This window comes from Perognathus longimembris, chromosome 6 (genome assembly GCF_023159225.1).
Source record: "Perognathus longimembris pacificus isolate PPM17 chromosome 6, ASM2315922v1, whole genome shotgun sequence".
NCBI lineage: Eukaryota > Metazoa > Chordata > Mammalia > Rodentia > Heteromyidae > Perognathus > Perognathus longimembris.
The window spans coordinates 51,221,457-51,238,446 of record NC_063166.1 but is presented as its reverse complement, the minus strand read 5'-3'; the positions used below and the strand labels follow the sequence as shown (position 1 = coordinate 51,238,446).

At 38.5% G+C, this 16,990-nt stretch overlaps 1 protein-coding gene across 1 annotated transcript in view; it reads right to left on the bottom strand.

The window, feature by feature from the left end:
* Ralgapa2 (Ral GTPase activating protein catalytic subunit alpha 2) overlaps positions 1–16,990 on the bottom strand; it is a 304,413-nt gene that overhangs the window by 214,529 nt on the left and 72,894 nt on the right. Inside the window, exons 5-10 of the mRNA XM_048348713.1 lie at positions 16,933–16,976; positions 13,127–13,304; positions 12,024–12,139; positions 9,732–9,870; positions 5,999–6,198; positions 1,275–1,499 (exon numbers count right to left, since the gene is read on the bottom strand). Coding sequence (XP_048204670.1) covers positions 1,275–1,499; positions 5,999–6,198; positions 9,732–9,870; positions 12,024–12,139; positions 13,127–13,304; positions 16,933–16,976 — 902 coding nt within the window. The remainder of the gene's footprint in view (positions 1–1,274; positions 1,500–5,998; positions 6,199–9,731; positions 9,871–12,023; positions 12,140–13,126; positions 13,305–16,932; positions 16,977–16,990) is intronic.

Here is a 16,990-nt window from a genome sequence, read left to right as displayed (position 1 = left end):
CTCATGCTCATGATAGTACTTTCCTCTTCTCTAATAGTCTTAGTTCATTACTACCATGTCGTTTTTCTTTACTTTAGCTTCTACATATGACATGTAAATATATTGTTACCTGCCTGATCTCTAGTTCTACTTTCCTCAAACATGACCTCTTTTTTCTCTATGGCTGAAAATACTACATTGTGTGTATTTTCCTTTTCCCCCCATTCATCAGTTGGTGAGCACATAGGAAGTTTTATCATTAAAAATTCCATTACAAACTGGGTGCTGGTGGGTCACGCCTGTAATCCTAGCTACTCAGGCGGCTGAGATCTGAGGATCAAGGTTCGAAGCTGGCCTGGACAGAAAAGTCCCCGTGAGACTCTTATCTCCAATTAACCACTCATAAAAACAGGAAGAGGAGCTGTGGCTCAATAGAGTTCTAGCTTTGAGTGCAAACAGGCTCAGGGACAGTACCTAAGCACTGAGTTCAAGCCCATAACTGAAAAAAAAATCCATTACCTATTTTTACACAACTTTTGACTTAATGTTGTAAAATCTTAAAACCATAGTAAGAATTTAAAAGAAAACCAGGCACAGTGAGTCATACTTGTAGTTCAGATACTTGAGGGCAGAGCCTGAACAATATTAGCAAGGTCTGAGAATAATGCCAACCTCTTCATTCTAAACTCATTGTAGGGTACTCAAGAATGGCCTGCTCCAGTTTGGTACTACTGGGAGATGGTAGACACATTAACAGGTAAGGTCTAACAAGTTATAAACCATTGTGGATGTGCCCTCAAAAGGGATTGTAAAACTGAATCTCATAATCTTTCTTTAATTTTTCACACCTGTTTCTGCCATATGCACCATAGGCTGAAGCAATAGAGCCAATCATTCAGGAACTAAAACCTCTGAAACTTCAAAAATGGTGATCCAAAATAAAGCTTTCCTCCTTTCCTTTTTCTTTTTGGTGCTGATACTAGGGCTTGATTTCATTTGCTTATTCATACAAAACTAGCATTATACCACTTGAGCCACAACTCTACTTCTAGCTTTTGCTGGTTAACTAGAAATAAAAGTCTCTCAGATTTATCTGCCCTGCTGGTTTTCAACTGTGATCCTCAAATCTCAGTTAACTGAGTAGGTAGGATTAGAGCCACCAGCACCTGAGTACCTTTCCTCTTTTTAAGATGACTTAGCTCAGGTATTTAGTAAATAATAATGGAAAGCTAATTAATGCACATAGAAACAAACAAATCTCTTTAGATTTGTAAGTTTGTAACACACACACTAACCTGTCGAAATACTTCATTGACAAAATTGACGTAACCTCGTGTTGACAAGAGGATCTGCTGTACCATTTCATACACTGTTCGGTGTTCTTCTTCAATGCTACAAAGGCTGGAGTTGCTGAGTCTTCGGTCAGACAAGGTGCTACTGTTAGAATGGCCTCTGTCCTGCTCTGTAGGCCCACTACCATCCAGCTCTGGTGCTTTCTCTTGCACTGTACCACCAACAGTCTGGAAGATAGTCATTCTTCTGAGAGATCCACATCCCCACTCAAGAGCATTTAGCAGAATTTGTTGCTTTGTGCTTTGCATTTTGGATTTTGTGGGACAATTTGGTGTTGGGGATTAAACCCAGTGTTTGTGTTCATCCACCCTAGCCCCAAAGTACTCTAGGTCCTACAACTTGAACAGAGCATGACAAGCTGAAAATCAAGCAATTTCTTACAGGCTCAGGATCTAGAACTTGTACTTACCTACTTCCTAGTTAACCAACTAATCCTTCCTCATCTGAGTTGTTTCAACTGGAAAAGTACTAAGTTATTTCAAGAAGACGGTCTGAAATATTATCACCTAAAATATTTCATTTGCATTTATAAATTCGTAGAATTGAAATACAAATAAATACTAGAGAAATGTGTGTTATTACCATTCCAGTCTTTAAACTTCAGCATTTATTCTATGATCACAAAGATATGGAAATTCAGGGGACATCTTATAGTAAATATACTGGAATATATTGTATGATTCATAGGTATAAGTGGCCATTATTAGTTCCAGGGGAGGCTGAAGTTGACATTTCCTATCTCTTGAAACATTATGCTCTTGGATCATGCACCAGTAATCCAACTACCCCACTAGTGAGACAGCATGGAAAAATGTCTCAGATGGGCTTCAGCTGCCAGGTGAAGGTTGCCACCGAGTGACCCTAGTTAATACAACAGGAAGCACATACGAGGAAAAGAAGAATGGGAAGGAGGAGGAGACAAAGGGACACTTAATATAAGTAAAAATGCTAAATAATTTTAACTATCAGGAAGATGCAAATCAAAATACAATGAAATTCCATCTCACCCCAGTTAAAACAGCTGTTATCAAAAAACAAAAATAAGAAATGCTGGCAAGGATGTGGAGAAAAAGAGCCCTCAATACTGCTGACAGAAATGTAAATTAGTATAGCCTCTATGGAACATAGTATGAAGGTTCTTATGTTTATTGAAATTAACTTCAGGAAAATTAAATTATAAAAAGGAAAAAAAAAAGAAATTAACTCCAGGAAATGGGAACAAGAAGTTTTTTTCTTTTTTGTTTTTGTTTTCTTTATGTCTTGTTTGTTTATCCGTCTTTGGGAGGGTAAGGAGGACAGAGAAATAGAGGGGCAAGGAGTGAACAAATGCAGCAGTGGTATTCACTAGACACTATGCTGAAAATGAACTATCTAACTTGTAGGTGGGGTTAGGAGGAAAAAAAACTGAGAGAGAGCAGTGGAAGGGGATGACATTGTCCAAAAAGAAATGTACTCATTACTTGACTTATATAACTGTAACCCCTCTGTATATTGCCTTCATCACAATAAAAAAGAATAGAAAAGTCCCTAAAAACAGAACTACTTTATGATTTGGCTATACTATTCCTGAGTCTGAAGGAAATGAAGTCACACACAAAAGAGACACTTGCATGCTCATGTTTATCATAGCACTATTCACAACAGGCAAGGTATGGAATAAGTCTAGGTGCATGTCAGTAGGTAAATGGATAAAGGAAACATGGTATACATACTCAATTACATTATTCATCCATAAAGAACAAAATCTTATCATCTGCAGAAAAATGGATAAAACTAGAGGGCATCATGTTAGGTGAAGTAAACCAGACACCAAAAGACAAGTATTGTATGTTTTCTCTCTTATGTGGAAACTAAAAAAATTAATAAGAAAGGTGGAGACCCATGGCTCATGCCTGTATTCCAGCCACTTCAGGAGGCTAAGATCTGAGGATTGTGGTTCAAGGCCAGCCTGGGCAGGAAAGACTATGAGACTCTTATCTACAAGGAATCACCAGAAAACCGAAGTGGCACTGTGGCTCAAGTGATAGAGCACTTGCCTTGAGCAAAAGAACTCATAGTGCCCAGGCTATGAGTTCAAGCCCCATAAATAAGTGACTGATAGAGGGAATATGAGGGAGAGGTCGTAGAAGAAAGATTGACATCATCAATGCATGATACATGTAATATATGCATGTGTGGACATACACAGTGAACCTTTAAGTTGTGTAGTCTGTATTCATAATTATAATAAGAAAACAACTGCTGCTTTTTAACTTACATGAATGAAGAGTGCAACTCAGTAGACAAACATGAGATGAGATGGGAAACATACTAGTATAGGGAAGAAAAGGGAATACAAGAAACAAATGAGATAGGCCCTAAAGACCTTCCCCAAAAATGTCCATATCTCGGTTCCCCAAATCTGTTAACTACGTCATAGATATAACATAACATGGCAAAAGGGACTCAGCTAATGTGATTAAGGATGTGGAGATGAGGAGATTGTCCTGAATTAACTAAATTGTCCAATGTAACTGAAAAGTCCTTATAAGAGGAAAGCAAGAGGATCAGGGATTGAAATTAGGTGACAATGGAAACAGGATGAAAATAGTGATGTGATACAAGGACATGAGCCAAGGAATGAAGTGGAACGAGAGGGCAAGGAAACAAAAATCCTTCTTAGAGCTACAGAAGAAACCCAGATCTCCCAATACCTCATTGTATTAGCTCACAGACACATTCTGGACTTTTTTTAATCACCAAAACTATAATATAGTAAGTTTGCCTTGCCAAATCTGTCAATTTGTGACAATTTGCTACACTGGCAATAGTAAATACACACATCCCACTGTGAAGGATAGTAACAATCTCTCCACAGCATAGTCATCAGGGTATATAGGTCTGTTGCATTTATTTTTCCTGGAACTCAAAGGTCCTTTCATTCTGGGACATACATGTCCTTTTTTAGGTAAACTTTTCTTGTTATTATTTACCCTATTATTCTTCATTCTTTTACCATTTTATCTAAACATCTGTAAAGTAGATCTGAACCTGCCTTCAGGTATTATTCATTTCTGATTTCTGATGATATTTTTACTCAGGGTTGTAAGATGTTTCCACAAAACACAATTTTGTTCTCAGTAGTGGTGTGGTCATTACCACTTGCATTCTATCTATAAAACTTTTTGTTTTTTTTGCCAGTCCTGGGCTTGGACTCAGGGCCTGAGCACTGTTCCTGGCTTCTTTTTGCTCAAGGCTAGCACTCTGCCACTTGAGCCTCAGCGCCACTTCTGGCCGTTTTCCATATATGTTGTGCTAGGGAATCGAACCCAGGGCTTCATGTATAAGAAGCAAGCACTCTTGCCACTAGGCCATATTCCCAGCCCTCTATAAAACTTTTAAGTTACAAAATTTGACTTCTTAAAAACACTTTCAGTGAAACTTTTGTCATTCTTATGGGAACTCTTATCTCCCTCAGACTTTTTTTTTGGAAAGTTCTTAGTAAGCTTTCTCCAATGGGATAAAATATTCCAGACTCCATTTACCATTCCTATATCTAATGACTCTAAGGCTCTAATAACCTTGAAGTTATTGGTCTGCTTCCTGGGTTTGTATGTTCTCCTAGCTCAGGAAAAGGCATACTACCTGAAGCTCTAGGGTATCAGCAAGCTTGCAATAAGTATATCATTCTTCTTGTCCCAATTCTTGGGGAAAAGAAACAAAAAAAGTATCCAAAACCATGTCCCTCCTAGTGAAGTAACTTCTTTGCCCTCCATATGCAGTAGTGCTCTACCAAATACACAGTCCCTAACCAACATCACCTACTGCAAAGACCCTTTATCTATGTATCTGAGCAAGGCTAAGACAGAAAACCCTTTTCTGAAGGCCTCGAGCAGAAATGGTTTACTATTCTAGGGACCTCAGCATAGTAAAACGATCCTGAAAATCATGAGCTGTTGATGCATTCCCTTCCCTAAGATGCCAGAGGGAGCTGGCAGCATGAACCTTTCCCTGGGCCAGCTATGTGAATGTTCTCTGAGGGCTTTCCAGTGCCTGGTGAAGGAAAGATAGGAGCCTGTGCTTATGCTCAGAGATCTCTAGCATTTGAACAAAGGAATGAGAATGAAAGCAAAAGGAGAATGCCTATCTGTGCTGCCACCTTAGTACTCCTCCCCTGCCTCTGTGACTGCCTTGTTATGGCAATTCTATATACATGAGGCTCCCTCTAACACCTCAACATTGCACATATTAAGCCAATAAATCCAAAACTTACAGACCCATAGCTCTCATAATCAATGTCTTTGTCTATGTGTTAGTGTGTCTTACTATTCATGGTTAAGAGATTTAAAAGATGATGACTGGTATCTGAGTACATTGGAAACCGTGTATACTGGTATCTGAACTAGGAAATAGAAAGGGAATACCAAAATCGAGAGACACAGGGTAAAAAAAAGACAAACGTCTACAAAAGCAATACTTGCAAAACTGTTTGGTATAAATGAACTGAACAACTCATGGGGGGGGGGGGAGAAAAGGGGAGGGGGGAGGCGGGAATGAGGGAGGAGGTAACAAACAGTACAAGAAATGTATCCAATGCCTAACTTATGAAGGTGTAACCTCTCTGTACCTCAGTTTGACAATAAAAATTTATAAAAAAAAAAAAAAAAAAAGATGATGACTGGCATACCTGGATGATTTTAGGTAATACATCAACTCCATTTTTAGTGTTTTGTGTTGCAGTTAGATACTTTTTTTCCAAAAAGAAGGTTACAATCCATTTAATAAAAACAACACGAGCTGCCATGTATGGAATTTTGGTACTGTATGTGGTTTCATTATCTCGAGTTATGGTGATATACACTGGCTTTGGTCTCAAATGTGGGACATCTGGTAGAAAATAAGAACAAATATTAGGTGACTCTTAACATTGCATAATCTCTATCCATGTTTCAGTTTTCACTTAAATTCACATATATTTGGTAGTTTAAGTAGAAACTAAAAATGACGATCCACAAATACACACAGAAATATCATCTTTTAGTAGGCCTTTCCAATTCTGCTTTGCAAACTGACCAAAAAAAAAAAAAAAAGGTGGCTGCAACCACTGTTCGAACACAACTACAATATTAGAGCCATGGAGAAAGTAGGCAGGTTACTCTTTTTAACAATTCTGACAAATCTTGAGACTAAAATATTGAAGATCTCTTCATATACACTGCATCTAACTTAATCTTATTTTATGACTGCCACAAATATAAAAGTACATATAAACTTCTGAAATCATTTCAAGCATTTTAATATCTAATACTCCACTAATTTAACTCCACTGACTTTTGTTTTATATCCTTTTCTTAGAAGAATCCAAGGAAACAGAATCAACATAATGTAGTTTATGTCTAAATCCAGAAAGTCACATTTTACATTTGAGATATCAGATGCCCTCATTTCCGAAGAATACATTTCCTTTCACATTCTTTGCATTTAATGAGATATAAAGAAATTGTCAATTTTCTCTTAATTTTTGGTACAAATGGAATATCTGCCTGAGGCAATAAACTTTTCAATAAATAAGTTCTAACCTATTGAGAGTGAACAGGTTTTATAGTGACTATAGTATAGATACATGTATATATATGTGTGTGTGTGTGTGTGTAGTACATATAAATTCAAACTCAACTTTTTTTAAAAACACCCACATATATACTTAATAAAATACATATTCAAATATCTCTAAAAGCTAGTACTCCATATACTTCAAAACATACAAATTTCACCTACCCTCCTCCTTGCCTGTGTGCATTGTGTGTGTGTGCATGTGTGTGCGCGTGTGTGTGCACACATGTATACACACAACAAAGAAAGCTGAATTAGTTGAGCACATCCTCAGATGGAATAATGTCTCTTGTGATCTTTTTCCCTCCATAGCTGTTTTTGGATTTGTTGTTGTTGTTGTTTTAGCTTGGGTATCTTTATTAAGTGATGCTTGCATCTTTCAATCTCTGCCAGGCATTGGGGGTGTGGTGACCATACTGCCCTCAGGTTTTCCCAAAACATGCTATCTTCAAGGATGGGGGCAGGAACCTGCTTCTTTGACCATAGCCCTGGAAGCTAGGCCAGCACTGGGTGGGGAAGGCTGAAGAACCGAGATCCACACCCAAGTCCCACTATGCTTCCAGACTGAGAGAAGCTGAGACATTCCTGACCAAAAGCCTCCCCTACAGCCCTGCTTCCAGATCACCATGCACTGCCCTGAGCTATTCTCTGCTCCTATGAGGGGGTCAGTGAAATAGGACCAGTCAATGCAGCACTGCAGTTCAAACTGACAGAGGGCTGGATATAGAGAAGGAGCTGCTGGTAGAAGCCAATACCAGGGACCAGGTGTTTTCTGTAGCTCATTCCAATGTGGTACTGCTGTAGATGTGCTTTTTATCAGTCTTGATAAGCTGGATAACTTCATAGTATATCTTTTTCCACAGCAGTCCTTTAGCCTTCTTTCCACAGTCTACAAGATGCTGGAACATGACCTTGACATAGAGCTCACACAGCTTGTTCTTCGTGCTAGTGTTCTCTGGTTTGAACACTTTTTGATAAGCAGTTTTGTTGCAAAGGATGAGGTCAAGTCGATGCACAGCCTCAACCATAGCCCTTTACTTTGGGCTCCTTGCTCTCCCCTCCAAAGGAGACTTCATGGTGCCAGGCCCAGAGGTAACTCCTGGTCACAGGCCCCTGCCACTCATCCTTACCTCTTCCACTGCCATAGCTGAAGCACCACCACTGCCAAGGGCCCTGTAAGGCCTCCAGTGCTATGAGGTGGCCCTGTGACAGCCCCAGCTCCACCTGCCAAGTCTCCTCTAAGGCTGTTCTTGATCATTCAACTTAACTAATATTATCTGTTTTAATAGGGTGATTTGTCTCCAATCACCACTCTAAGGGATGCTTCTGACCTGTGAATCTTCATTTCTTTTGTTGTTTGTTGGTTAGGGTTTTTTTTCTCCAATTTTCAATTTTATTTTATTAGCAGCTGAGGAGATAGAGAGGGATTACTGTGAATATTCATTAACCTTGTTTGGTTTCTTTCAAATAGGCTCTTGCTGGCCAAAAAGGCCTGCAACTCAGTATGCAGGCTGCACTTGCAATCCTGCTGTCACAAGCTTCTGAGTTCTGGGATTACAGGCATGTAACACCACAGTTGGCTCCTCGTTTCTTTCTTTCTTTTGTTTTTTCCTTTTTAGATAGTACTGGGGTTTGAACTCAAGACTTCATGCGTGCTAGACATATGCTCAAGTGAGCCACAGTCCCAACCCTTTTTGCTTTAGTTATTTTCAGATGGAGTCTCAGTTTTGCCTAGGGCTGACCTTGGACTTCCTATCACTGTGTCTTATATAGATGGGATCACAGGCATGAATCATCATGCCTGGCTTATTCTGGGATAGGGTCTTGCTAACTTTTTGCCTGTGTATGTATGTCTCAAACCAAGATCTATCTGTATCTGACAACCACTTGGCTGGGATTATTGGTATGAGTCACTGTACCTGGTCCTCATTTTTCTTGTGGTTGTTGGGGCTGAACCTAGGGATTGAACGCAGGGCCTGGATACTCTCCCTGAGCTCTTTTGCTTAAGCGTAGCACTCTATCTTTAGCTCTATTTGTGGGTTTTACCTGAGCCTCATTTTTTTTTATTATAGAAGTAAACTTTAGGAGCTAAGTTAGAAATTACTTTATATTTCTTAACCCTCTGGGGCTTGTTGTCCCTTGATTATCCAATCACATACATATCTTCCCTCCATAATTAACTCTCAATAGTATCTGCTATATGAAAGACAAGTATAAAAGAACATATTGTGGGCAACTATGTGCCCTGGGCTGGCCTGCCTCCTCACTGAGCAAGGTCTGGGCTTACCTTACACCATCTATGAGAGAAGCATGGAGATACAAAACATCTTTTTCCATTAAAAGATAGCAAATATAATGATGCCCAAAACTTCACATTTTTAAATTATTTCTTCCTTGCTCTTTTTTTTTTTTTGTGCCAGTCCTGGGGCTTGGACTCAGGGTCTGAGCACTGTCCCTGGCTTCTTTTTGCTCAAGGCTAGCACTCTACCACTTGAGCCACAGTGCCACTTCTGGCTTTTTCTATATATGTGGTGCTGAGTAATCGAACCCAGGGCCTCATGTATACAAGGCAAGCACTCTACCATTAGGCCATATTCCCATCCCTTAAATTATTTCTAAGTATAGGAACCATGGTTCCCCCTTATTGCTTTAGGTAAACTATATCTTAGTTGGGTCACACCTCTTATAATAATAAAGTTACTATTCAATACAAAGTTAAAGTGACAATTTCTCTCTAAATAAGGTATTACTCTGAAAGTGATTGCATAGCTTTCCTGTGAAAATCTAGAGTTCAAATGTGTACTTACCAAGTACAGGTTTGTAGATATTTGTTAACTTAGTAAAAGATGGAAACAAATGAGGAAGATAATATTTTCGAAATAGTGTAAAAAGAAACTTAAATCCAGTATGCTGGTTCTCCTTATTCTTCCACTCCAAGCTTGCAGCCTAAGGAAAATACATGAAAAAGAAAATATGGATATTTATATTCAAATTATCATATACTGAAATACTGTTATGATTAAAATTCATACCTTACATTGAAAAAAACAAATAATACTACATACACGGAATGTAATGAAATTATACCTTAATTGATCAAAATATGACCAGAATGCTTTTTTAAAATGTTACCAAGTATTTTCACACATCCTACTACAGAAACCCCACATTACCCAGGTGTTCTTTAAAGTGATTAAATATTTCTATGCCTTTAAAAGATTTAGTCAAGAATAATCAGGTACTTTTACTAAAATCAAAAAAGGCCATTTTTAATAAGAGGAGTTAAAGACATAATGTCTCTCAGTGATTTCATCCAATGTTATCTACATACAAAATCAGTATCAGAAAGCATGTGGTATAGACTTTTGAAAAGGACATTCCCCTCATTAAAATGAATTCACTGGCTGAGATAAGTCAGATCTGCTAGTCTAGTTAGGGTTTCAGTTTAAAGCTTCCACAGAATTAAGGAACATTCTCTCTCTCTCTCAATAACCTACCATATGCTGTGTATAATGTGAACAATCCAAAACAGCTCACTAGCTAGCTGCACCCCCAGGATCAAAGCGGAAAGCCTGTTATTGAGACACATTCATTCTCATATTGCCAAAGGAAAGGTGGCATGAAGGGAGGGAGGGTGCTAAGAGAGGATCTATCAGTGGTTCTTGTCAGACTAAATCATGGCTTTTCAACTTCCTTCACTAGTAACACAGTTAGAAAAGGATAATGTTTGTGTAGCACCTGAGATAATAAATGAAGAGATGCTTTGGCTGCCCCTAGGGCAGATGGGTTCAGCATCCAAACCTGCCTAAAGCTCTGCTATGAAGACTCACCCCAACAGACAGAAGGGAAGGCAAGGGTCACAGACATGAACATAAAAGCTGCCCCCACAAAGCTCTATGCTCTATCAATGCGAATCCCTCTGACGTGGATCAAAGAGACTTATGTGACTTATTTAGATCACACAACTCATTAGTGACACATTTAAAATAAGAGCATAGGCCCCCAGTGTGTGCAAGTTCAGGTACTTTTATGCTGACTTCTGAGGACAAATCAATGCCCCACCACTTCTGAACAGGTAGCATTTAAGATACATATAGAAAGGCAAGAGCTCAAGCGCGAGCCAGATGACACACACTCTGTCAAATTCCCCACATGGTAAAGTCCTTGTGTTTCTAGTACTGACTAAATACCATGGAGTAAAGGCAGAGATCAAGATTGCCCAGCAAGGTTGAGTAGTCAGAAAGGGAAGTCAAGTACTGAATCTTGGGAGATGGCAGAGAAAAGCACAATTCCCTAGAGACAACTGGAAAGAAGTGGGAAGAAAAAGAGGAGGCCAGAAGAAAACATGAGAGAAGAGAATCTCATAAGAAGGTTGTCATTGCCAAGTCATCTCAACAAACAAGTAGAGTAAAAACTGAAGCGCACTCTCCCCATACATAGGTCATTAGACCCCACCATTGTATCATAGTGTGGGAACTGGCATTTCAGCCATAACTGGCAGAAGGTAAAGAACAGTGGGTGCTTAAGAAGTGTATGGTGAAGAAATGGACAGAGAAGATGGTGATTTCAATAGTGGGCTATGAAGGGAAGGTCAGACTAGACTACACCTAGGTGGGGAATAGGGACAAAAGAAGAATTCACTGAGAAAAAAGAATGGAAGGGTTTTATTCTGACACAATTGATGTACAGAAATAGAAAGCAAAGGACAAATTAGCTATTAGAATCAAAAACTGAATTCAGCTCTATATTTTATTGATGAATCTAAGAAAAAGGAATGTGCACCATGAAGCAGGTCAAGCTCATAGCTCTTCATGGCTTCTTACATGAAGATAACCCTGCCTACCCAGCCTGCCTCTGGCTCTCTGCTCAGCCTCTAGGACTGCCTTCTCCTCTAGGGAAGAGACAAAGAATGAGAAATCGTTTAAAACACATTTCCACAAAATAGCACTTGTGCCTGCACTGCTTGAAGTCACAGAAAAGTCATCTTAAAGTAAAAGTAGAAATAAAACATATAGACTCAAAGAAAAAAGAAGGCAAGCAATAGTTCCTCCTTCCTAAGAACAAGCCCATCATTCAGAGAGCTTTGCTTTTTCTCTGACCTGAATAACCATATACTTCAACAATATTTGAAGAAAAAAGCAGGTTTGGTCCTCACTGATTTTCTCTCCTGATATGGCAGGTAGGAGTGGAGTTATCTCTTCTGGATATATCTTTGCTGTAGAATAGAAAACAACAAGTTAATAACTTTCAAAGTTAAACTGAAAATAGGGTTTTGAAAAAATGGTCTTATTATAATATACCTATCTAACCACTGGAATGCTAATGCTAAACTCCAAATGAATGTGCATAAAGGATAGAGAAATACAAATGTCCACCTTTCCCACTGAACCATCTCTCCTCTTTCAAGTTCTGCTTTGGTTAGTCTAAGATCAATTGCTAAAGCCAGGCACTGGTAGCTTACTCCTATAATCCTATCAGAAGGCTGAGAGCTGAAGATTGTGATTCAAAGCCAGCCCAGGTAGGAAAGTCTGTGAGACTCTTATCTCAAAGTAACCACCAAAAAACCAGAAGCGGAGCTGTGGCTCAAGTAGTAGAGTGCTAGCCTTGAGCACAAAAGCTCAAGGACAGTGCACAGGCCCTAATTCAAGCCCCAGAACTGGCACAATAAATAAATAAAATTTCAAAAGATCAAATGATACTCATGTGGCTATGAGAGGATATGTAGTAATGAGCCAATGGGCCCTAACAGGAGTTCCTTAAAAACTCAATAGGATACAAATGGTTCCAAGAGATCACTACTAGTCTTCCATAAATGCTGCATGAGAACACATAACTGACAATACAAGGTGATTGTCCACTTATTAAATAATAGTGATGAGAACAAAAGTCAGTCATTTTGGAAGGCAGATTTCAATTTAATTAGCAAACACTTTACATATACCATGTGTCTCTATTTCCTGCTACTGCCGAAATTTGTTCCTTCTATTCCTGTTTCTACCACTTCAGTACACATTTCCTATCATTTCATAAAATACAGGCTATAACTTTTTTTGTTGTTTGTAAGAATACAATGAAAATTACAGAGAATTATTCCTCTTTAGACCCTATTAGTATTTCTGTTTAAGAAAATGAAAAACCAATTCTTCAAGATAAGTTCAATAGTAACTTCAGCATGTTAGATCTGCTGACACATACTGCTTACCATCAGCTACACTAGGGCTAGGATTGATGAGTGTCTCCAGTGTGCAGGGCCCCCTGGATGACAAGACTGCTGGGAAACCAGGCACGAGGCATGCAAAAATCAGCACCTGCTCTTCTGCACAGTTTGTCTGAAGTGCTTGAAGCCACAAAAGAAACAGCCTGATTCCTTCACATCTTATCTGAAAACAAAATAAAAAGTGATGAAAATAACATACATGTGTTTACAGAAAAGCACCGTGATGTAGCATCAACCTTAAGAGAGAAAAACTAGAGAGCTAGGTATGGTGGGGCATGCCTGAAATCCCAGTGCTCCAGAGATTGAAGCAAGAGAATCAAGAATTTTAGAACAGCCTAGGCTACTAAAATGTTTCTCCATGGTCACAGAAACACTTTAGTCTCATCTATAAAATAGAGATAACAGCTTTTGCCACAAACGACTGCAAAGGATTAAATAAACATGTATAAGGCACATAAAGCAAGGAGAGAGAGAGAGGCAAACGGACAGACAGAGGCAAAGTAAAAAGATATAGTTATAATATTGAATGTGCATGTGTGAAAATGAAACTAGGTAACTTGAGGGGATGAGTGGGCTTGGGAGAATTGGGGTAGAACAATGGAAGAAGTGACATTGATCAAGACAATGCATAAACATAAAAATTCATAAACATGGTAAATTTTTTAAAAAGAAGAAGTAAAACTAGAAGTTCAAGGTACCATTAAAGTACTAGAGCAAGTCTTCATTAAGTGACAAATTAGAATGGGCACTATAATATAGCACCAGAGGTTAAGTGCTTGGGCTATACAGTCAGAGGGCCTGGGATCAAATTCTGCTTTTGCCACTTTCTAGCTGTGACCATGGAGAAACATATTAGTCTCATCTATAAAATAGAGATAGCAGCTTTTAGCACAAAAGATTGTCAAGAATTAAATAAATAAACATGTGTAAGGCACATAAAGTAATGCTAGTTCCCATTGAGCAGTATGTGTTTCCTATTAAGCAGAGGTGAAGAATCTTTTTCTGATGAGGGCCATTGGATTTTTATAACATCCTTAGGGGCCATACAAAAATTTTAGTACAGGTAGACTGGCAATGGGCAGCTGAGGAGTGACATTACCTGCCTATCCATCATGTACCAAATGATTCTGAGGGCCTTGCATAGCTCATGGGCTATAAGTGTAAGGCAATACTGTTGATAGCATTAATGTTTAATAACTGATGAAAACAATGACAAAGATAATCTCACTCCAAATTTATATCATTTCAAGAGAATTGTCATATCATTATAATCTGCACCTACTTACAATGTTCTTGAAAATAAGAATGTTTGCAGTTTATTAAGACTCTAAAGACCTGGCTCAGGAAGACAATGCAGCTCTCTAGCCTTTCCTGCCCTATGCCTATCATCTATTCTCTTTAACAATTTCACCTTGTTCTGAATGGATGGCATCACCTGATAAGAAACATAGGATTTTTTTAAATTCCTACACTGACTTCTAACTTCATCTTATTACTGGAATTCAAATATACATATCTCTACTTTTCTGTGCTCCTAAATGGGTGAAAAGATGATTAATAAAAGAAGCTAAAGAAACAAGTAAGAATGAAAACATGCCAGATAGTAGCTGAAAGACATAGTGAGCTCCAAAGATAGGCACTGGAGAAGCTTCCTTTTGTCTTTCAGCTGAATGAAGATGGCATTGATTCCTCCAAAGAAAACACTGCAAACCGAACATGATGCTCTGCAGGAAAACAAAGAAATAGACGATACAGACACACATACCTACATGTGCACGTATGTGTGTGTGTGTGTGTGTAGCTGCAGCCTCACTAACTCCCAAAAGAGTCAAAACATACCACGAAAGACATCCTATCTGGTGACAGTGCTACCTCATTAACTGGTTAAGTTTACAGTACACTTCTATACATGTTCCTGTACTCTTATCTCCACTCTTCCAAATCCACATATTAGCCAAACCTGTCCTCTTCTCTAGCACAGAAAATGAGTGGGAACATTGACTCTGCATTATTCAACCATCAGATATGAATGATGTAGCTCTCACTGTATATAATCATAATATTTAATAAGAGAAAAGATTGTCTAAAATTCGATGAGAAGCTGCCTGCCCTTTGTGCCAATAGTGGGGCTTAAATGCAGGATCTTACATTCTTGCTTAGCTCAAGATTGGCACTCTACTACTTGAGCCACACCTCTACTTCTGGCTCTTTGAAAAGTTAATGGAAGATAAGAATCTCCTGGATTTGTCTGCCCTTTTGGCTTCAAACTGCCATCCTCACATCTCAGGCCTAGGTCCTAAGTAGCTAGGATTACAGACATGAGCCATGGGTGTCCAGCAAGATCCGATTTTAAAGTTAACTATATTTAAGTTCACTAGATGTAAAGAAAACTAGCAATAAAATAGGTAACTCCATAGCTTTTATTTATTTTATTTATTTATTTATTTTTGATTGCAAAAGCAGGCAAGCTGCAACTCGGGCCTCGTCCTACCCACCGACAGCGGAGGTTAGGAGGAAGGCCACAAGCAGAGTTTTACATGGGTATTTAAAGGAAAGAATCACAAAGTTGCATAAACCAGGTGCAGGCAGGATTGGGGTGTGAGGACAAATCTAATTGACATGAGCCAGGTGCAGGGTTGGGGTGTGAGGACAAATCTGATTGACTCAAATAACATTTCTTTTTTTTTTTTTTTTTTTTTTGGCCAGTCCTGGTGCTTGGACTCAGGGCCTGAGCACTGTCCCTGGCTTCTTTTGACTCAAAGCTAGCACTCTGCCACTTGAGCCACAGCGCCACTTCTGGCCGTTTTCTGTATATGTGGTGCTGGGGAATTGAACCCAGGGCCTCATGTATACGAGGCAAGCGCTCTTGCCACTAGGCCATATCCCCAGCCCCTCTATAGCTTTTAATGACAAGACTATCCTCTTAAAATAAGAGGGACACAAATATGATAGGAATAGATTACTTCTGTTTTCCAACGTGTAATAGAGTTCACACATCAAGCTTAAGTGGCTGGTGGTTTCAATTGTCATAAAAACAAAAATATACTAACTTACTTAAAGTCATGCATACAACTTAGCTACATGTGAATTATCCTCTATAAAATATTCATTCCAGATGGCTTCATTTGGCTGCTCAGGTTTTAGGACTATCTTATCCCATCATCACATGGCCTGTGTCATTACAAAAGGTATATTCATTTTTAATTAAGCCAGTTCTAACCTAAATTACAAGGTCTATTAGAAACAAATATTCCAAAGTAAAGCCCTGCTGTTCTTTTTCCCTATAACAGTTCTCAAAATTAGCAATACTTCGGAGATGACTTATTTTAACAACCATGGCTGAGAGGGATAGCATGAATTATGTTATCTCTGAAGCTCAAAGACAAAGTACCCTTCATTTTATTCTGGTAAAATTGGAACAATCATTGCCTTGGCTGTGGTCCTTAGCTGTACCCAGCAGAAGTACAACTAGAATCTGGAACTCCAAACTCAGAAGCCTATTAATAGTTTAGAATGTCTCTTACAAAGCATGTCAGAACAAAAACCTTTCTATCAAAATTTGTCATAAAATTTCCAAATTAAGAAAAAAGACTAGTAATTTTTAAAGATTACCTCCCTTGCCCAATGGACTTTTACTGTGTGGCATTAATAAATTTAAGAATATATTATATGATGTTTATATATGGCATATATAAATATAGAGAGAATACTCTTAAATGTATTAATATTATACATATTTAAAGCACCATTTTACTGTCATCTAAGTAAATAACTTAAAATAATATAAATACCTTTATAGAATTTCCAGTGTGTAGAAGCTTCTTTAAAGTTGAGCCTGAAAGTTGAAAA